Here is a 23,580-nt window from a genome sequence, read left to right as displayed (position 1 = left end):
AGCAAGAGCATACACAGGTTTTTTAAAAAAAATAAGAAAAAAAAAGGGGGGGAGAGGGGGCAGGATGGGGGGGCGGAAACGATGACACAACACATGTAATTCAGTAAACAATTTGAGATGAAGCTTTTTTCCTAAGTTTTGGTAGCTAAAACATTCATGACCATCAGATGTGACAAGAGACTGCCCAAAAGCAACAGGGGTGAAGGGGGAAAAGAAAATGCATCCTTGCTGAAAGAAGGAACAAACATCAAGAGAGACTCACCTTAACACCTGCAGTATCTAGAAAATACTTGCCTATATCAGAGTTGACATGTTTGTATGCCACAAAAACTTCTGACTCACAGAAAAGACAGTGCAAATTGTGCCTACATACCTCACTGCTACTTTAATCCCAGCGAGGCCCACACCTCAGAAGGAATCAGTCAGACCCCCAAGAGATCACTGTATAATATGCAGCACACCGACAAGATTTTTAGACTTCTTAAAAATAATACCTTCATACAAATCACTTCTTAAAGAAAGAAAATTATATAGGCAGTAGGAGGTGGTCATACTAGGGGCAAGAAGTACTGAATTTCTGAGCAACTGTACCAATTCATCACATTTCTTATGGACAAATTATGGACAATAATGGAAACTTTCCTGTTGCAGGCACATCTAATTATACTTCATCATTATTTTTGGTCCACGTAAGTATTATTTTTGCCTATAGCTGCTATCTATTGCTTTAAAATTCAAAGCAAAACCACAACCAATAGAGACATCAACTCTAAAGAAGGCATCCACCATAAAGTTAGGCAATGCATTCTTACATTCAGTGCAATGAGTAACTGCATTAGATCAGACTGTACACAAGAGATGAATATAGCTGGCCATTTATGTCTAAACACACAGCTTGAACTGCTAGCAGTAAAGCCATGAGAACACATCAACATTTCCAATACCTAGCACTTTTAGAAGTTAGACTTGGCATACTATTGCCAAAATGGTAGGGGGAAGAAGAAGATTTAATTTTCAACTGACACCACATTCTGGAACCAAACCAAAACAAAACAAAAAAACCCCCCAAAATACCACCCCCAAACCAACAAAAAACCCCAACACATGTGGCTGAATGCACATATAATTACTCAATTTGCATCAGTCTTTGAGACAAAAAAGTACGAGTGTATTTGAAACATTGCAAATTATGAGATTTACAAAGATTTCAAGCTTCTGAATTGTTTTTCTTTGCTGTTGGCACAAGTATTCATTAGTGGGAATTACAAATGTTTAAGAAAATCCACACTTTTTTTTTTTACCTTGGAGAAATATCCAACTAAATGGCAGCCCTTCTCATCATTTTTTGTAAGGACATAGAAGAGGAATGGTTCAACATCATAATACAAGGTTTTGTGGTCCAGAAAGAGCTTAGCTAGCAAACAAAGATTCTGACAATAAATTTTGCTCACATTTCCGTCAACCTAGAAAGCAAGACAGATGCAGTTATTTCCAATGCCACCAACATGTTAGGACAAAACAACTTATTGAATCAATCATATCCTAGAAGGAAATGTGAACAATATGGTGTTACAGAAAAAAAAAAAACAACAAACCAACAAACAAAAACACATTAAGGTTCAGAAAAGAAATGCCCCAGCTTCTTGTTAAGCAAGAACTCTCCAGTTAGTAGTAATTACTTTGCATTTGTAAGTATCCTCAAAGTATCCGGATTTATTAAACAAAGTAACTTCACCTCTTAATTGTTCAAATTAGACTTAACTCTTTCACTTTATTCCTGGAATGAAAATTACTGGCAAACAAAAAAAATATACTAGTTAAAATTATATTAAACTGTGGTTTGCTAGAAGGCAGTGGTGAACAACCATTAAAAAAAAAACCCAAGAAAAACAATGAAGTATATTATGTTGAATCCTTAAGGTTTAAGGCCAATGAATGAGTTGCCAGTTACGTATCAACCACAGCAATGTTTTAGATAAATTAGACAAGACAAAATTTTTATGCCAGACTAAAACGCTATTGAGAGAAGCAAATTTTCAGGCTAAGTACTGCAATTAGTCTAGGTATGTTACGAGTGTAAAGAGTCAAGCTGTGACTCAGCTACAGAAAAGCCAGACACAGATGCAGATTTCCTAGATCAATTAGTTACTCCCTGAAAGGGAAGGCTCAAAGGCAATAGCACTTTTGAAATAATCTTCTTAATGGAAAGGTTTGCTTGCACTGATGTTCTTTGATAAAGTCACTAGCTGTATTTCATTCACAGAGACAGCCAAATGGTATGCCTACCGTGAAAAAAAAAAAAAAAAAGCTATATTCTGTTCTAATTTGGTTTTAGTAAAAATCCTGGATAAAAATCTGAGTAAAACCCAACCTTTTGGATATATTTAGGGATTTCAAGGTGACTTCAGTAGTATAGTTGCATTATCTGGATTAAAGAAAAAAAAAACATTTAATAGACAGCTACTGCTCCTAAAGGCATCAGAATAAACTTGCATACAGTACTCAAGAACTTACCAAATACATTAAGCTCTCATACAACTCACCCTATTGTCTAGATGCTTTTTATTCCTTTTCACACTTATTAGCAAGTGTGCAAATTAAACGCAAACATTAAGCGTAGAAATCACTAGGTAAGCCATAAACCTGAAAACCCAAATTATGTAAGCTACCTTTTTCAGTAAAAACTTTAGAAGAAAAATGCAAAAAACCTTCTTAAATTCCAGGCAAACACAGCTTGTTCATCAGTTTTAAATGTGAGAAGAGAAAAAAGGAGAGGAAAAAAAAAAGGGGGGGGGGGAGACTTTTTTTGTTATTTTAATAAAGTTTTTATTCACATGTTGGCAGTAGCTGATGAAAATAAACTGGAAAGCAGGATTTGTCTATTGTATGCTGCACAGTTCTTAACACCTACTAATACAGAAACTGTAAGTTATTTTGGACTGACTAGGGCAATTTTGTTTCTTGACAGGAAAAGACTAAGTCTGTTTACAACTTAAGTCTTTTGCTGGCAAATCTACCATCTTTATAAACAAGAAGGAAGCCATCTTGATGCAGATAGCTATTTTTTCTAATAGCACAAAACCAAACACGTAAACCAAATATTAAGGTCTTGTTCTAATTTAAGTAAGGACTTCAAGACTGCATCTACCATTGTTTGAACAGATAATGGCAATGACCAAGCACAACAGATGTTTATACAATATGAAAACACAAGTTTCAAGTAGAATCTCTGATACCTGCAATTAAAAAGAAGTTATCAATACACACTTCTAAATACTGCTGTTGAGAAACAGCCTCAAAAGAAGTCCTAGTAACCCCAGCAGTCTTTTCTGTTAATGCAATCTGTAACAACTCTTGAGAAATAGGAACGTGAAGGTTAATGCACAGCTTTAATAACTTCAGGCATACTATTTGAAACAGAATTCTATTATTCAGGATATCATGAAAACCTCCAACTTTAAAAGTTGTTGTCTCCCAAGAGAATAATTTAGATTATAAAAGAATACATATCCACAAACTCAACTCTAGACTTTCTAAATTAAATGCAGTATGTTCTGGCCAAAGTTGGACTCAACATCTGTCACCCCCAACCAGGATGTTTCAGGGCAAGTTTCTCAAACATCCAAAAGGAACACAAAAGCACTTAGTAGATAAGTTTTTATTTTCAGAACAATACACAAGAAGCTGCTTTGCTTGCTTTTACACATTGGAAGCATGTACATTACAATTAGTATTCTCCCTACACCCAAGATACTCAAATAGCCAGAAATGAATGGGTGCAAGAGGTACCGTTGCTGAGAAGGGAAAGCCAATCCAGTTAAAGGGCTTCCATTGCAGTCCTCGTCTAAGATGCATGTTAAACAGGTACCTTAAGAAGTTGGCTAATGCATGAAGTACAAGTAAAGAAAGCAAGAATCATGAGAGAACATGGCAGGGTGGAGCAGGACAAGGAAGATGGACTTGGTTTTGCAGTATAAGAAGAATCTCCAAGGAAGTATTTAAGTATGTCAATTTTCACTAGTTCTACAACTGGTCTGTAATGTCTACAAATTGGTTACTTTCAGAAATTTAGATTTATTTTTTTATATACTTACCTCAAATACTGAAAGGTCGTTTCTTCTGTAGATTTCATTAGCTGGAGGATGAAACCAGCCACATTTCTTTGAGTGCCTTAACAAAATGTTTTTACTTTTCATGTATTTAAGACAGAATTCACACAGGTAAAGCTTTGGTAATCTGTATGAAAATTAGAAAGATATTTTGTAAAAAAAAAAAAAAAATAAAAAATTGTTAAATTCTGTAAACAAAAATGTTACCACAAAGTGAAAGGCCCTCCCCATGTAAATATAAGTACCGTAAGTAAATGCTGCTTAAGTTTAAATAAATAAATAACATTACAGTGAATGATGAAACATACACACATCAGCCACTAGAAAAAGGAATATAAGAAAAGATCAGATTCAAGCAATCACAGTGAACCTAATTCAATAGAGTTGGACTGCGGTCAGCTGTTTTGTGGTCCAGCCTCTGCCAGATCCCAGTTACTTCCCCCTTCCCACATTCCACATAAGCTTTTGCTGTGGTCTCCATCACAGTAGGCACACTGGAGTCATACCTCAAATTTCACCCTTCTTGTTCCAGTGAAGACAAAGACAAAGGAGGCACACAGCAGAATACAGGGAATCTCCTTCCCCTTAATTTTCCTTATTTTGTACATGGGGAAGGCTAGGAGATGTTTTTTCTTTCCACTGTCTTCCAAATAACTTGTGTGGGACAGCAAACTGTAGTAGGATTGTACCCCCTCACCTCCATCTAAACTATCACTTTACTTCAACACAGAAGCCCATCCAAACAGTTTGCACACAGGCAAAAAGTCTCCCTTCCACACATCTCCACAACACAGGCAACTAGATGACTGTACTCCTCCAGGAAGGATTCAGTTCAGACTACATACATACAAGTAACTCACATGCCCCATGTAAGACAATACTGACAATTGTTCTACATAACAGAAACAGTTCCTTTCAGTGACTTTTATGGCTTTTTACCTTCGTTTTTAAATAACTGAAGCAGTGGAAGACTGCTGCAGAAATTAGTTAGTCTACGAAGTTTTAGAGCAGAGGACAACCTTTATTTGCTCTGAAGCTATCGGCACATCCTGGGATCTCGTTGGGATCACAGCTATCGTTTACACTACTCCAGTATTCTAAGAAAGTTTATCAACAACATAAAAAGTAGTTTGAACTCTTTGTTCCATGATGTAATCCCACTGCACTCAGACTTGAGAAGCACACTGCCTCCTACAGATGCCATCCCACTGCTGCCACATACTAGTAATTATCCATTATTACGCTTCTGCCTGGGATTAATTTACTTGATGCAACAGGTAACTCTCTCATTCACAATATGATATAAATTGAGGGAATAAAAAAGTAACTGAAATAAAATATTAACACTATAAAAGCAGCAGTAATAAGTGGAAATAGAAGTGCTCTCTATGCTTTTTTTTATCCCTTGATTTTTATATTACAAATTCATGATATATCACTCATTCCCACCACGCAGAGATGACGGTATCTGGGAACGAGAGGGATGGAGAAAAGGCAGTTTACAGTAACACTATGTAAAGGCATTTTGGAACAGACCACATAACTTGGTTGCTTGCTATAGTAATAGAGCTTGACAAACATACAGTTCTGAAAATCTCCATGCGTGCCATAGATCCCGTGGATTCATAAAACATTTTCGGCACATGCAAAAATCAGCAGAGATCTATTGAGCACACATACTAGTTCATGCTCTCTGCCCGACTCCAAGGTGTGCCCTGGCAAAGAAGGCCAGAAACGAGCCATTGTTGCCATAACTTGCTCACTTTGACTTTATTTATCTAGCATGTTCAGACTTCTCCCTGGTCCCTAAAAAAAAGGAGGTTAAATTCTGGATGACAAACAAGATTATTTGCCCTAAATGGCCAGAAGTTGGACATGCCTAGTTGCAATGGTTAAAAAAAACCAAACCAAACCAACCAAAAACAACAAAAGACCCAAAGCCACGCTAGTACACAGTGCAAGATTATGTTTATGCTGGATGAGGAAAAAATCAGTCTTTTTAACGCATCTTTGATTAGAACTAGTAAAAAAACCCAACCAAACAAAAAGACAAATCTTTGTTCTCACTTATAATTACAAAAGCATATTTACTTTTAAAAGTTGTAAGTTATAAACAATTACAAAAGAGTAAGCAAATAAATTACAATTAACACATTAGTAAAAATACCAACAATGTATGACAATCTTGACAACTCGCTACCTTGCATATTCCTGTGGGTAAGGTGAAGAGTACCAGGTCTGGATCTCGTATTTTCCAAACTCAATCACTGAAGGGTATCGCCCACTTGTTTCACCAGTGTTTTTACACCCAATTTTCTGTAAGGTGCAATAAAAGCAAAATATTAGTTATAGAAAAAGTACAAGGAAAATTAGCTTTATATCATCAATTTCACCCAGTGAAGGTGGAAGAAAGCTGAAGTATTCAAATCAGTTGCTTGAGTTCCTCCAACCTGGACAGACAGTGTTTGCAAACAACCCAATATAAACAGTGAAGATTTCTTTCAAGGTGCCAAACAACTTGAAGTGAAGTTAAGCAAGTAGTGCTTACAAGTAAGTGCATACAAACAGATGGTGTACAGCCCAGGCAAATAAGAGGCACAACTGCCTCCGTTCTCTTGTACCGCAGCATCTAGCACGAGGACTTCTCTACAGTTCTGGTTCAAACTCAAAGCTGTCCTTTTGTCAAAACAATGAGGGAGAAGGCATCAGCAGAACACTTCCACAGTCCTTGGAATTTACCTCATAATAGTCAACAGTATACTAACACACACTAATCTCTGCTATCATACTGAAGTTGAGCTGTTCAGAAAATGACTGCTAGACCCTACAGAGCTTGCGAAATACAAAAAAAGGAAGAAAGGGGCGGGGGGGAAGGGGAGTAATTTCAGTGCCACAAATTTTAGAAATCTTATTACCCAGTATTTTTGGACTGCATATGAAAGACAAAGAAAGGAGGCAGTAGGAACCATTTCCACAAGCAAATGGAAGTACAAACTAATAACAAAGTTGAATCTTTAAACTTGGTTTGAATTTATTGGATAACACACTCTGAATTAAGACTACAAAAAGGTCACTGCATTGACCCATAGCAGGTAATGTCAGCTCTTGTAAACTAAAACTGAAAAGAGTGACTTCCATTCCTGAAAAAAGTACAAGACATACTCATTTATGATGCAATTTTATAAAAAGCAGCAGTTGAAACATTACATGCACCTCCCTTCTAACCCAGGTTCTCAAAAAAAATTAGTTGCTCATTTCATGGACACAGAAAAGTAAAAGTCCATTTTGCTATAGGAGGATTCACGTTCCATGTGCAGCTTCCTTGGCACAAAAAAAAAGAAATAAAAAAATCTCAAGTCTCCACAAGCTTTAGATTACTACTACATAGTTAAAGAATAGCATTAACACCAGCTGGTATAAACAGTTTTAGTCAGATTAAGCTCAAATATTTTCACTGCTAGAAAAAGTCTATAGTATTTAAACTCAAAGTGTGTTAAATCACTGGGTGAAATGAAGTTATAAACTCACTAACCCCAGTTTGCTACCAAACTGTATTTGCTGGGACAGACTTAACTTTTCACAGTGGCTGCTTTATCCACAGAGGAAAATCATCAGGCTCATTCTTACCGACCAACATCCTCTCAGTCCTGACCAGGATGTCAACTATGCTTAATCTCTGTGCTTAATCAGTGGTAGTCCTGTGTCCAAAATGCTCAAGTGTATCTTTCAAAATCTATCCCAAGTGTCACTTATCTGACGCATTCCAGTGTGATGCCTTGTCTCCTATCTAGGAGAATATAACTGTATATACAGTGTGTCCCAAAAATAAAGTCACAGCAAGCATGACACATTAGATCAAAAGGAATATATTAAAAATGAAGATGAATAGACATATGAAAATGAATTGATTTTTTTTTTTAATTTACATAAATAACTACATTTTATGCAACATGATTCTTACCTCCAGGGAAAGTTCTCGAGCCTGCTTAAATACTTCCAAATCCTCCTGTGTAACAGTGTCCTTGCTTCCCACCAGAAATACATCCATATTTTCTTGTTTGATGCTTAGTTTGATTTCAGTATCTGTTATTTAAAACCAGCAAAAAGTTTATTCACAGACATGAAGGTTACATGTGCCTTACCAAAGTGATACTCCTAAATAGGATTGTAGCAACGATGGCTGTTATGACTCCCCATTTTAATTAAATTTGGGATTACTACACAAGAGAAATGAAACCTTCCCCCCTTCTTGTTTTGTAGTTTGCTGTTGCATGAGCTATTTTTGGTACTTGCTTGTCTGTCTGTCTAAGCCTTTACAGTCCAGTTCTACTATATTAGTTTTGAACCTCATGAAATGAGTATGTTCTATCACTAGAACTATGCCACCTAACAAAATTCCAGTATACTCTACAAGGTAAAAACAAAAATAAGAGAAAAAAAAAGTTGCCCTTAAAAGTTGGAGACCAATGCTAAACTAAGTGCACATTCAAACATTATATTTTTTCTTAAATAAAAGTAATTATAAAAAAGGTCGTTCACAGCAGTACAGATCAAGTGTTGTGGAAACTGTAGCAGGATGGAATTGTTCATGAAAAAGCAATGGAGCAGAGGGAAATGAATTGAAATGCCCACCATTATAAGCACTGACAGGACACAATCATGATGACAGCACTACTGCCAGAGAAAGGGCAGGGGAAGAATAAGGAAGGAGCATGAAAAGTGGCTACTCATGCGGTACTACACAGCCATAAGCAACATTATGAAGGCATTTGGGGCTCCTAGTGTCAATTACAGATGCAAAAAATAATAAAAAGGTGGTGTGGTATTAGTCAGAAAAAACATTTTGGAAATTTAGTCAGCATTAGATAAAAGGTCAAAGTTTCGTTGCTTTTGTATGAAAGTGAAGTAAGAACAAGAGAAATAGCTAAGACCTATGTGACAATATAAGAATTTTGGTTTTGGACGGGACGCAGGTTTGGTTGGCGCTTTGACCTTTGCTTACCATCATCCTGATCAGGTTTAATCCTTCCGTCTGCCAAGCTCCCCTTCCCTGGTGAGGGGGTCCCCATCTGAGGGGTCACTTTATACTTTAATCTGCCTAGAATCCTGTGCTTTTTAAGGAAAGTTGTTCTCTTGAGGTGAGCAATTGCTTTAAAAGCATGTCCTCTAGACACACCCCATCCAGAGGTACAGGCATGAGAAATAAACCTGCTCCTAACCTCTTTCTTTCCATAGAAACAGCTATTAGATTTTGATGTGGAAGATAATTCTGGTTTACGACGCAAACGTTTGGGTGGTGCATAACTTGGGTGTCCCTTTTTTCGAGACTGTCCCTGAGTGGTATAGATATGAGAGAGTCCATCAAAGAGTCCCTTTAGCTGACTATTATTAGGAAGGCTACTAAAGGAGGGTATGCTTGACTGACTGGAAGAACTTTGGGGAGAGTTAGAAGTGGAAGTGCTGGATTTTTGCGAACTGGGGCTCTGACCAGAGATGGGGGTTAGGGGTAGAAGTGAAGAAGGTGGAGGTTTTAGCTTTTGTGTGGTACCTGTAGCCAACACAAGAGAAGTGCATGACTGTTTCTGAGAGACCTTTTTCCTTGGACGATAGTGCTTTGAAAAGTCTATTATTTCACCTCGTGATCTGCGACCATCAGGTGATGGTGTAAAGAACTTAGTAAGGCCATCAATGAGCCCTTTGGTTTTCTTGTTAACTTTAAGTGTAGAGGCAGATATGTAGGTGGAGGTGGTGGTGATTTTGGTGGTGGCACCAGGCCGAGTGGGGTCTGTAACAGGCAATCTGCTGCTTGAATCCTTCACAGATGCAGCATGACCAGATGAAGGTGTGGTACACACTTTAGTCTTTTGACCCCTACCAGGTGACCCCCTTCCTGTGAATGCATTCACGGATCCTTCATCACTGGTTACAGACCTATGCAAAAATTTGGGAAATAAAAATCAGCATTAAAAGTGTATAACTACTGCCAAATAGTACTACAGTTTATACAAGTTATTTATGCTACTGTACCTAAAAAGCTTTTAAGAAATTTAAAGACATATGCACTTTGGAAATACATTTCATGCTATGACGTAACAGCCAACTGCTTTTTCCCCCCTTTTCATTTTTTCTTTTTGACCCCTCTCCCCCATTCTTTAAAAGATAGTCCACAGTACATATAAATAGAAGCAGCTAGGATAGGAAGATGTCACAAGTATACAGCCTTCCTACCTACTTTCAGGCATGGCAAAAGAGTGTGCTGCTTTGGAGAAAAACATCAACGCACTGTGTCTGAATACAATAACTGCTCCATCACCATAGAGTTTAATGTACACACAAAGGAGATATGCAGTAATTTATTAACACTGAAGATGTACATCAAAACACTTCACTTCAGACTACATTTGCTTAAACTGTAGAGAAAGTCTATTAGTCCTTTAAAGCAATACAGTCAGTTTTCAAGAAACTGCTATTTTTTCCACACTCTCATTGGATTATGTCAACTCTAGTAGTAAAAATTACTGCCAAAGACCTAAAAGCAAAATGAGGTAGTTTATGAAGAGCGTTACAACAAAACCAAAAAAATAGACCCTGTTTTCTTCAGAAATTGTAACAATAGCAAAAAAAAAAAAAAAAAAAAAAAAAGAGGCAAAGGAAAGGGAAGAACAGAACAGTAAGACCAAGTGGTGTTTGTAGAAAAGCTGTAAACCAATCAGGCCTAACATGGAAGGTGTTAAGAAAGAAGAACAGTGAATGTTATTTAAGTGCTAGGAAGAAAAAGGGCATGCTGAAAGCCAACATTTGTTACATCAGAAATACAGGTTTAGCTGGTCACTAATTACTGAAGAGAGGAACAACAGTGAATGATACAGTGAAGAGTAGTATATATTGTAAGTATATAGAAACAGAACATTTAAAAATATTTGCAGTAAAAGGAATAGGTATCAGGAGGCATGATCAAATTGCAAATCCAAACAAAGCTTTATAGTTGCATCAAATGCTTCCATTCCCTTTTCCATCCTGCTCTTTGAAGTCAGCTTATTTACTTTGCAGCGGAAAGTTTTCTTCCACAGATTTGCCTTCTGAATTGAGATGCTGAAGTAATTAATTCCAACAGGTTACTTCTAATTAAAGATTGAACAGCCTGGGGCTACCATCTGGTTTACTGAACTCCAAGGGCCCACCAGTTAAAGAACTAGCCCCTTTTCCACTCACACATCCTTAAATTTGGTTAGCTCCTAAGAGGCAACAAACCCAAAAACTTCTAAGTCTTTTGAATCCTTTGGTGCCATAAGCTTATGTCCATCACAAGACCTATTCTTATTACCAGATGTAGTAATCACCATCAGTGCCAGAGGCACCATCACACACCTGGTTTTAGTTAATACTACACAGTAATTTGCCTGTGAAGGGCCTCCTACAGATGGTCAACAGGCAAAAAATTATTCCAGTACTACTGGACAGATTGTCTTTGTACTACACAAAAAGAACTAAGCGGCATTAGCTAACCTTCCTGTATTTCATGTGGCCACGCACTTTTATGCATGACACTGTCGTCTTCTGTACTCCATGATCACTTTTAAATAGAATTCCATGAGGAAGAGTCTCTTATCACATCTCCTAACCACTATTTTTCCAAAACAGGACTACTTTGTTATATATATATATATATCAGACATTGAAGTAATAGAAATAGTATTGCAAATATTCAGTATACAAACAACCCCCTCAAGTACTACTCTAACATGCTCATGTGGCTCATGTGCTACAAAGAAAAGAAAGTCTTTATAAAAATATTCATAATCATCATCCAACGCTAAGAGAACTTCTGCATCCTTTAGCATGACATTTATATTTTTAAAGTTGTAGCTTAGAAACCCATTAGCAAAATATAACAGTAAAATCCTCACCACCTTTCCAACCTCTCTTTTACATGTACGAGGAAAGAGGAGAAGCAGAATTACTGTGTCAGACAGATATTCCTGCTAAATCCACTGTGGGAACCCAAATCAGGGACATGTTTTTAGAGAAGTAAGATAGCAGTACTGTACTTCCCTAACCTCCAGTTGAAGGCTTAGGAGTTTTCAAAGGGGTAAAACCAGAAGTGTAGATATGTTTTTATTATGCACACACAATGACATATAGGAATTTCAGTTACAACACTGAAAGCTGTATAGTTATTAAAATGACCTTCAAATTCTTAAGTTATTTAGTCAGGAGGAGAATGGAGAAGTAAAAAAATGTTTCACCCACTCTTCCGTTAACAGCATGCTCTCATGAACCACTACAACTACATCTTTTACTTTCATATAGCACCACACGTCATCCTTGTCCTATACTACTTTCCTAGAGCAGTATACACTGAGCTTTAGGACAAGGACCAAAAAGGCAAGACAAGAGATGCTGGCAGAGAGAGGGGAAAGAGAATATAGCAAGCTGCACAGTACCAAGTACATCAACTTGACTAGCGTGCTGTACTCTAGTACTGCAAGTATGGTTTTTTTCCTTCTATTTTTACATGTTGGCTCCACTGGCTCCAGAAATCCTTATTATGCAAAATGCAAAGTTTTGCAGCAGCTACCATGCAACTCTGAAGAATACCAGAAAGGTGTTTAGACTATAGAGAAAAATGGTTGAGTAACGGGCACATGACCGAATGAGTAGTACATAGAGCCAGAAAGCTCAGCTGCTGAGCTAACATGGCCAAACAGATAGTTAAATAGGAGGGGAAGAAAGGCATATGTGCGTAGAACATGTGACTGAGGGCAACATGCTATTGGACTTAACACAGAATCTGTTCCTGTTTAACACTCAGTGTAAAGTCAACTCAGCATTTGAACACTACTTAGAACAATCCTCCAACCAAACCTTAAGATGTCCAACTACAGTGTTCCCTGGAAAGATAGATGCCAAAAGAATTACAGCACTCTCTTGTCTTAGATAAACACATTCCTGAGAAGCAAGAGGAATTACAACCTCTTTCCCTAGTAACCAGTGGCAGCTTAACAGCAGAATTCAAGTAATAATTTTTTCCAGAGTACCACTGAAACCAGAACTTCTGTAGTACTTGCGTAGTTTGTGTTTTGGAATGGGTTTTGTGAGCTGATATTAACTAATAAAGTCATTTTTATACAACTTTTGAACAGGTCTTTGAGCAGAACAGTCTCCTAAAGCTGGATGTAAGTAACTCACTATTATCCACTTAGTATAGATTCTGTATGTACTTCATTTGAAGTTACACTTAAAAGACGGCTTTGGCTTATGTTATCATACAAACTTTTATTTGCATCTGCTATAGGTACAAGTTTTGTTAAAAAATTACAGGATCTAGAAAAGTAAGTTGCAGGAAGTTTTTTCATTACCTTCTGACATGACACAAAAAGCACCCACTGTAATTAAGAAGTTACTAGCCATTGGGCTGAAAGGCATATACTAGAATACTTGCCACCTATTTTCCCCAACTTGAAATACAGTTAAAAACTGTAGTTGAACCTGCATCAACTCTTATCTGACTACATTCTAGAAACATTAAAAAAAATTCAAGAGAAACCTACAACATTCGTTGCTTTAGTTTATTTTTCGGTCGTCCAATAGGTTTTGCATATCGTCGCCTTATTTGGGCAGCTTTCTCATGAAGCAGCTTTCTCCCTTTCTTCTTTGGTCTACAGACCTGGCAAATCCACATCCCTACATAAAGGAAAAAAAGTTTAATTGTACACAGTTTATTTAATCTGTACTGCAGGTGTCTACCAAGATACATGCCAAGTACACAAGGTCAACAAATTATCTTATGAACAGGACATAGGGAAGGGGAAGTGGACAGAGAAAAGTGATCCACTTCTATCCATACTTTGAAATATTTGAAAGCAAAGTGCTCATGGAAAGGGGAAAGAAAAGAGGCAACAAGGGTCACAGAAAAGATTGTGAGCAAATGGGTTCTTAGAAGAATTTCTGTTCTAGCTTGTCCCTCCTTATACTACCTAGATCTTTCTTCAGACACAATTAAGACAGAGGAAAAAAAAAATTACATGTGCGTTACAAAGCAATCTAGGCTAGAGTGTGCTAAAGAAAATACCAGATCACACATAGGTATGCTTGTTTTAATATGCAACAACTTGAATTTGGCATCCTTTTAACGTTAGATGATCGTGTCTGAACACTTAATTTATTATAGATAAGGCCAGGAATTTGGAGGAAAAAAAAGCTGGAAGAAGTCTTTAGTGTAACTTTAAGATTAAATAGGGAAAGCCATAAAGATGTGAGAGCAGAAGTGAGAGGTGCTATATACCAGAAATCTAGAGATTAGAGAACCTGAGGAGACAGGTGTTTTATTTGCTTCTCTGTTTTTTAAATTTCTCTTACAAAAGGCAAGAAGAAGCAGGCTCTTTCACCTACTCTAAGGACTTCTTTGTCAGTGTATATACTCCAAACATTTTAACAGCCTTTGTGAAACTTCACCTTCAATAAACTGGCCAAGAGCTCGATACGCAGTGAATTCATCTGGTCAACTGACCACAGACCTTTCTGTTCTCAGGAAAATAGTAAATTTCAAGTAAAGAAAAATAAAATTGGCTTTGACATGATTGAAATCATACTGTTTACCAATGTAAAAATAATTAGCATGCTCAAGAGCTTTTGGTCACTTAGTATGAGAAAAGACTATGAATGATAGTATTTTCATTGAAAGGATTTTTATTTTCACCTTTTGGCATTCGGGAAAGTGGTGGGTCACAGCACTCCATGTGGAACCCTCTATCACAGGAGTCGCAAAAAAGCATGTTATCCTGAAGGGGGCAGGGGGTGGGGAGGAAGAGGAAGAGGAAAAAAAGACTTAATACAGCATTGCTTGAAGTTGTACATCAGTGATTTGTATTTGCACATGTGCTAAGTATAAAGCTACAGTAAACAAAGAAAAGTCAGGTAACACTCAACAGTCTAAACTTACTGCATTTTTGCCTTGGATCCTACATGCACTGCATGTCTTGCATTCAATACACTGCCATCTTAAGGCCTTCACATTTGTTGTTAACTCAGGACAGAATTTCAAACATGATGGATGTCCTAAAAAAACCAAAATATTTAAAGCTTGAGATTTAAGATTGGTAAAATGGATTCTTAAGTTCAACAGGATGTAGCCAGCACCACCAGAACCCTGCAAGCACCAGCTGTTTTCAGAACTTTGCAACACATTATTTAACTCGTCTACTTCATACAAAAATACAGAGTAACTGCCATAAAACTCATTTATGAAGAGAGGTAGAAAGTTGACTTCTACTGTAACTGACACCTGTGAATGGTCTACACAAGCACCTGAAATTGAATTTTATTTTCACTAGGTTATTTCCATAGCATATTAAACTGCCATTGGTTCTGAAGAAAGCATTTTTACAAACTTGACCCCATTCCCCTTTCATAGCAGTGCAACATGAACAGAGGAAATCTTTAGATAAAACTGTATTAGCTATTTTTCTAAATATACTAAGTATCTGCCAGAGAAACTCAACAGTCAAACTATATGCATTTTTCATTCCAACTTATTACTTAATTACATACAAAGAACAATTTCAGAGCAGTAAGAAGGAAAAAATGAAGCAGACAATTGGCACAAGAAAAGCTTACTGCAAAGGATGACTTAAAACATTGTGGGGAGTAGGGAAGAATAGCTGAACTACCACCTCCCATGAAACTATTCTTTATTCCCTGGCGGGACCATCCTCTTCTCATGGTAGCCTAGGCGCCCTACATGGCTTTTCCAATTAATAAAAGACAGCAGACAACTGAACACATACAACACCTTAGGCAATACTGGCAGTAATTTTTTACGTCTTCAACAACCTCAATGGAGTGTACCCTTAATCCAAAAAAAAGATTAAAGCACTGCTAAATAGGAGGGGATAAGCCCTCCCAGCGAAACGCTTTTTGCCAGTATTATATTCAGAGATTATGAAGAACATCAACCCACAAGTTGTCAGAGATAAGAATCCCTGATGTCATGCTGCACTTATAGATGGCTGCAGTTACGTGATGCGCATGAAGGATGCTTTCTTCTCACTGTCAGAGTCGGGATACATGCTTTCTTCCAGGTAATGGTCTAGTCGTTATGATTCAGACTTTCTCCATCTGCTGTTTCTCAGTTCAAGACTGAGCTAAACCACCACAAACAAGAATACAGGCTAATCCATGAGCATTTTCTATTTTTGTCTTCTAACGGACTGAGGCATGAACGGCAAAGATGACTGATGGAATGCAAAAGCCACTTAAAGTGCAAATTTCAGATTTTAATTTGTTTTATTGTATGTACAAATCCAAAAGTGGTTTAATCCACTTTTGTTAAATTTTAAAAGACAACTTAAATTGTGTAAATATAGCACATTCTCAAAAGAAAATGCAGGAATATAATCTATTAGTAAAGAAAAATTAATAATAAATTCAAAGAGTAGTTTCAAAAGCAAAGATATAGAAAAAGCACTGCCATTTGATTCCTAGCATATTGTTTAAGCACGTTAACAAAGTTTTGTGGTTAAAACTGAGTATGTGCTTAAAAGTACTATTTTTCTTGAAAGTGACAAATATACTCTGTAGCTGCATAGTTGAGCTCAATGCTGCACTGCTCCCTTCAATAAAGCTTAACAAGTGCTTCATTCAAAAAAATTTGCTAAGTAAGAAAAAAGCTCCCTAGAGTGGCTGATATTAATAATATCACAGAAAGACTGATTTCATCAACCATAACTTAACTACATTAACACATTAAAGTGTAATCATAAACCAATTACCTCCATATAAGTACATTTAATTTCAGTTATCTACCCTGCACAGAAGTTATTTACTTCTTTAAGTTGTGGTTTAAATTGTTGATCTTAACTTTGCCTTAAGTAAGCAACTGAGAAGTACAAACGTATGAAACATCCATTCTTACTGGTTGGTAACTATGCAGAGATTAGGTGTAACAGGGTTACTTTATTTCTCTGTTATCTACCAACATAACATTTCTCATTCAAGCAGTTACACGACTTAATACATTTGTTAATACCCTTAAGTGTTAGATTTTACTATTGGACAAAAATTCAAGGAAAAAAAAATCCATTGGTATTAAATATGAAGATTCTGCCTGCAACTCCAAGTCCCTGAGCCAGAAGTAACTAGAGGCTGGAAGAGTACAAATGGGAGTAATCACTATGCATTTGCCATGTTTTTTTAATGTCTTTCCTAGGTATGCACTAGCAGAGACAGCACAGAAATTTTCAGATTTCAAAATACCATATGGTGGTGTTCTTTAATAGCTAACAATACTTACACTCTTCATTTTGGACATAAATTGACATAGTGCAAATACAACAATAACAAGTAGAGGGTAATGCCTACTAAACACGAAGTGGTAATCAACACAGGTTTCACTTTTAAAAGGAACTCTGTTTAACAAATTTCTTTAGTTATTTATTTTTAACTGTGATACAAATATGGGGAACTAATGTATAAAATAATCCACAAAAAAACCCCAACCTTATGTTTGATAACCTTTTAGGTAGGAAGCATTATTATTTAAGGTGACTTTAGCCATGAGCAGAGAGATCAGTGCACCTATCTTGGGTATGTAGTCGGTTTTTCCACCTGCAGGTTTCTTAACAGTTCATTTTATCCAGCTAGCCGACATCCTCCCACAGATGGCAGTAACTAAGACAACTCCCATATTCCCTTGTTCTTAAAGCATACCCTAAATTTCCCTTATAAAGCAATCTCTGCACAGTCCTTCCCAAACATTTTCTGTCCCTATTCCTCTTGACCTGACTCTGATGTCTTAGCTGATCTGCTCTCCAGCCTCCCCTACCCATCTTTGATTGGTAACCCTCTCACCTTCTCAGCCTAACATACTATTTGTTTAAAAGGACAGTACCCACAGGTATTCTACTTTTAGCTATTTTTTTCCCCTTTATTTAAATATTTATTATCGTTCCCCAGTAACTCAACCTTTTTTTCCCCTCCTCTGTCTAAAACTTCAACTCCTTTTTAAAATCTGTCAGCAACAGCTCTTTAATTGCTTCTGCACCTCTCAATTGAAAAAATGGAAGTAGAGTTCGGTTCGATTACAGTTCTCAAGTCTATCAATTTTTCAAAATCAAAAGATCAGGAAAAAAGCAGGAGGGAAAGGAAAAAAAAATATATGAGCAATGTTTGCTTTCGTTGTAGAGTTTGTTTGCTCACACCTGACATCGCTCATCTTACTCCTTTAGAAAATGCCCTGTGTGAAGTAACATAGCAGTGCATTTCATTTCCAAATACATTATCCTCCCAAATATCACAAAATAAGGGTAACAGCAATGAAATGTGCAGATATCCGGATAGTTTCTGTTTTCAGAACACAGAAGCATTACCTGAAGAGACACAAGCAACGGACAACAAAAACATAATGGAAAGCAGACATGACAGTAGTGGGCACTGCAATTTAATTTCTCATCAGCTGAACAATTTGGTTGCTGAGAGCAACATGCAATTTCTTTTATGTTTGTTAGACAGCAAGACTAGCTTTGAGATACACTGCAGTGTGCAAAATTACAAATCCAATTACAATAAACCTCCACTTGAGTGAAGTTTTGTTATTTGTAAATTGCTCTGAGATTGGTTTTTATTTTAGTTAGGCATCAGTAGCTAAAGTTTAACCATCCAGCAATCTGATTGGCAGTCTCAACATTTCATTCTTTGTATCTAATACATCTGAGGAACTAATTAAAGATAATTTAGTCTTAATGAGGCAGAGAGAATGTATCAGTGTTAATTCAAATGGAAGCTGATCCATGAAAGTCAAGACTTCCAGTTCTAAAGCATCTTAGACCTAGCAGGGGATTATTACACAACAGAAGAGTAGCTGATATCTAAGCTCACCTGATTAATGTAAACTCTGTGTACCAGAGTCTAACCAAGCACAAATCTTATTCAATTTCTGAATATTAGAATACAGATTTGAAAATACAGGAAACCTGCAAACCATTAAAGGAAGACAGTTTAAAATCTATGGGGTTTGGTTTTGCATACTTTGATGAAAAAGCCACTTCCTTACTTCACTGTTTAATCATTTGCTTAAATGTATTAAAAAATACACCGGCTAAAATACAAAGAATCTGTCTGGGGAGACAGATTCAGAAGCACACAATCAAAAGCATATCCTGATTAACTGACAACACAGTTTTGATCCACACTGTTTTGTTTTCACTGAAGTATCTATGTAGCTATCACAGTACCCACGACAGACTATCTTCAGCACACCTACAAAATGATGATACACATGGACTCTGAATTCAAAGACACCGAAACAGTACTTTCACTTCCAGCCTTCTCAAAAGTAGTGCTGGCTTACGCAGACCCTACTGCTTCTCTACTCACTTCCCTCCTGAGCACTTCCTTCTTCATTCTGGCACAGAAGTTCGTATGGCTCTGCAGTGAACTGCACTGGGGAACTTATCAAACTTGTTGTCTTTTAACTATGTTTGTTCCTCAATCCAGTTTATATGCAACCAGGTGCCAGCACAAAGGGGTAGCATCAAGCAGTTGGATATTGCAGCCTGTGACTTTAAGCAGCACTGCTATTTTGTCTTTGAGCTGGGATGGATGGTCTACATTGCAAAGCTTTACCAAAAGTACTTCCCAATGCAGCTGTAAGTTTATGGGAGCAAAAGTTTTTTTTACTGGCACAGCTAAACAAAAGCAGTCCACTCAGCTGACAAACTATACTGGCCAAATAACTCCTCTGCCAGAATAAAGCTATTTTCCACAGGGGATTTTTTCAGAATAGTTAAAACTACAGAGGATTTTCACATCCAGAACTCCACAGTTGCACCAGAAAAAGCTTTATGGCATAGAGCTGCTAAAGAGATTTGCCCACGTTTCTTAGCCAAATCCCTCTGTGAATCAGGAGTAACCTAGGCCAAGAACACGTTTGGTATCATCCATGCACAAGCACTGCACAAAGCAACAGTGTGCTACAGTATTTCATTTTCAAAATTAACCTAGCTGCTCACTTTAAGGGAAGCACTTGCATTCAGAACAGCCACAGGAGTCCACAAGAGCTGCTGCGACACACAGGAGCAAGGTACATATGATCAGTAGAGAGTCACTATCTTGTGCCTGACAAGTAACAGGTGCCTAACAGCTTTAGTATGTTATTTGAAATATTCTTCAAAAACCCACTCAAATAACTGAAGAATTTTATAAAGACATGAATTGGATACACAAGATACACAAGAGCAAAGACTGCTACACAGTCTTTTTTGTGATGAATATTCCTCAGCTTCTACAATGTTGCAAATCTGTGCAAGCAAAATACTTGATCATCATTTGATGTTACAATGCAAACCTGAGTTTTCAGGTTAAACATAGATCCCAAACAATAACAGAATTCCTGTATTTTATAAGTGTGGTTTCCCTATTAATTTACTCAGCAGACCTATACTTTTGGCATAAAGATGAATTCACACATCTCATTTGTAGTTATCCAGATGACAAAATTTTAGTGTAAAAAAAAAAAGGAAGAAAAAAGTGTGAAGGTATGTCTCCTCCATCCCTCGCTTTGTTTTCAGTTCTCAGATTGTTCAAAGAGAGGATGACATTCAGAAGTTTAAAATATTTTTAATACCTTAAGAACAGACTTAAACATGAACATTTCTATTATTTGTAAATTCAGCCAACTTACCACTGCTGCCACAGTCTGCACAAGACAACAGCTCTTCTGGTTTTTTTTCACGATTTGATTCTTTCGTTCCCAAACAAAAGCTACATATCGGGATGGGATCGGCTCGTGGCTACATTTAAAAATAAACAGACAGAGTTAGCTAGGGGGGAAAAAAAAAAAAGCCTCAGTAGTCTTTTCTTTCACTTTTACCTGACATTTTGTTGTAACCCATATTAATTACCAAGACAAACATCCATTTTGCCAACTTTGCAATTACAAAGTTTATTACCTTAACGTATTTCATAAATGTTAAGTTGGCCCATAATAAGCAACGTGGTACACTAATCCATGTAAACCTCCCCAATAAGAGACTTGTGTTAACAAAAATGAGGAAAAACTAAAACTTAGGACACTATTCTTGAACATACAATTTCAACTCCAGAACACAATCAATTGTTCTTCAGATCACAGAATCATTTAGGTTGGAAAAGACCTTCAAGATCATCACGTCCAACCATCATCCATGCCCACTAAACCATGTTATGGAATACCCTGTCTACGTGCTTTTTGAATACCTCCGGGGACGGTGACTCAACCACTTCCCTGAGCAGCCTAGGCACACTTGTAATTGTGTTCAAAGATTAAGATGCAAACTGGCCTTTATTACAGATGACTATAGTTCCTTTCCACAAGAAAACCAGGAACTTTTACAAAAACTCTCAAATTTAATACATACCTTTATTACTTTTCCATCCAATACAACTTAAACCTCCCTCTGCAGTTACCATTTTAGGGTAAAAATACTGGATTCAACAGATCAACAGTTACCCATTCCAGTCTGATGAGTCCCATCAGCTATGATACACAATCGGAATAAAAAAACCTATGCAAATCTTTCAAACTCTGGAAACAATACACAGAATTTTTCAGAAAAATATATAAGAATTTAAACAGATTTACTTCCCTATCTTCCTAATCTGATAGGTGACAAACTATCTGAGATTAAATACCCCAAAACAGTTTCTGCAGTAAATTTTAGAGCTTCAGTGAAGCTACTTACTTGCATCACCCAAAATATTAATGTATTAATGCCTACACAGAAGTATCTGTAAGCAGATCTGTAACAAATAAAATGATGTGCAACTATTTCTTCAAGTGGGATAGTCAGATAATAGAGTACCTTCCCAGACTGACTGCTAGCAGCTAGTATCACAACTCCTCAAATGGTTTTCCACATATTCTTAGTTTACAGATTCAGCTAAGCAATGCTGTTAGTTTTACATATCAAAGTAACTATTTGTTGTTTTCATCTTCAATTTTTACATTTCCAGTCTATGCCACAATACTTTGAAGGCTGACAGACTATCTTCATTTGACCTACAAACTTGTATTCCATTACAGTTCTGCAAAGTAGGGGATGCTTGTTTTTAAGGGTATTCTTGAGAAGGCATCAGTTTCATGTAGATATGCCCTTATACCTCGACACAAGATAATACAGAAATACTGAAACTACGTTTATATTATTGAGCTTTCGGATCATCTTAAATCAAGCAGCAGATTCCAAATACTGACACCAGCCTGGTAAAGTTGTCATACCCAGCCAAGAGGAGGCACACGTATCCTTACCCTAGCCTACAACCACTTCAATATAAACATACCCTAATGCATAGTACTTTTTCTGAAAGCTCAGTCCTCAGAATGTCTGCTCACTGTTCTTGTCTTCACCATCCAATTATCAGAACGCTGACATACCTGTATACCCCAAAGAATATACATAAAAGATGACAAGAGCCAAAGACTTTTCATAAGCATGGAGAGGTCTGTTCTCTTCCATAAACTACAAAAGGGAGCTGCAGTATTACCGTCTCATAGCTAATAGGAACAAGCATCATCTGTAGTCCTTAGTCTTACCCAGACCTCCATTATAGATTATATGGATAGTTGAAATCTTAAATTGCTACCTATACAAAAATAATTGTTGATATTCTTTGTCAGTTTTGGTAGGATGGCATTGAATGAGATCAATAATTCTATAGGTGTGAAAGGATATACCTGCAGAATTTTTCACTTGGAAGTTAAAAACAACATGTATACAAATAAAAGAAAATTAGTTAAGTTACTGTTCTTGCCAGTAAGGTATCACAATTCAACAGATCTGTCCCATCATTATACCTTTAAACAGACTTGTATTTGGAGCAAAAATGGTATTAACAAGAAGTACATAAACTACACCAATAATCATCAGCAGAAAAATGGTCCAGAGCTATCAAACACAACTGCTCACTTGCAGCATCTTGTGGACATTTCTTAATTCCTACTTTAATACAGATAATTTTAAAAGAAAAATTTTTCTTTTAGTGGAATCCAGTAAAAATCTCCTCTTGGCAACCATACCATTCTGCTTTCCTTTGCTATAACAGTGCTTTAGCCATTTCAGAAAGGCTTGCTCTGATAAATAATCTACAAAACATCACATATCATTCAAATCCAGGTCCACAATCTCAATTTATCCTTCCAAAGTTTGTTTTTTTTTTCCCTTACTCCAGGAAAAGATGTGGCCATTAGCCAACACTCATTTACTTCCCTATTTCAACACCGACCCCACACTCCACACCCCCCCCCATTTTTTTTTTGTTTTTTTAACTGAAGGTAAAATAAAGGACAAAGCTTGTTGGCAGTTCAGGGCTACAAAGACTGTTGTTCCCAGACCAAATCTAATAATAGAGAGCTTGAAAATCCTATCACTTCACACACAAGTTTAAGAAACTTACAGGTTCCAGGATATATTTTGAAGCTGTTTGCATTCATAACTGC

General features: G+C 36.9%; 1 protein-coding gene across 7 annotated transcripts in view; it reads right to left on the bottom strand.

Moving 5' to 3' along the window:
* KAT6B (K(lysine) acetyltransferase 6B) overlaps positions 1-23,580 on the bottom strand; it is a 120,241-nt gene that overhangs the window by 34,561 nt on the left and 62,100 nt on the right. For 4 of the 7 annotated variants that reach the window (XM_010567789.1, XM_010567793.1, XM_010567794.1 and 1 more), the window contains 9 exons: positions 20,788-20,896; positions 15,052-15,167; positions 14,809-14,890; positions 13,661-13,793; positions 9,112-10,040; positions 8,071-8,192; positions 6,310-6,425; positions 4,095-4,236; positions 1,302-1,463 (listed from right to left, as the gene is read on the bottom strand). In XM_010567789.1, coding sequence (XP_010566091.1) covers positions 1,302-1,463; positions 4,095-4,236; positions 6,310-6,425; positions 8,071-8,192; positions 9,112-10,040; positions 13,661-13,793; positions 14,809-14,890; positions 15,052-15,167; positions 20,788-20,896 — 1,911 coding nt within the window. Of the gene's footprint in view, positions 1-1,301; positions 1,464-4,094; positions 4,237-6,309; positions 6,426-8,070; positions 8,193-9,111; positions 10,041-13,660; positions 13,794-14,808; positions 14,891-15,051; positions 15,168-20,787; positions 20,897-23,580 lie in introns of those variants that run through there. The other 3 variants (XM_010567796.1, XM_010567795.1, XM_010567797.1) reach the window with 3 other exon arrangements.

Source organism: Haliaeetus leucocephalus, unplaced genomic scaffold (assembly GCF_000737465.1).
Source record: "Haliaeetus leucocephalus isolate CR32 unplaced genomic scaffold, Haliaeetus_leucocephalus-4.0 Scaffold229, whole genome shotgun sequence".
NCBI lineage: Eukaryota > Metazoa > Chordata > Aves > Accipitriformes > Accipitridae > Haliaeetus > Haliaeetus leucocephalus.
Note: the sequence above shows the minus strand (reverse complement) of the source record. Positions and strands in the feature narration are given on the sequence as shown.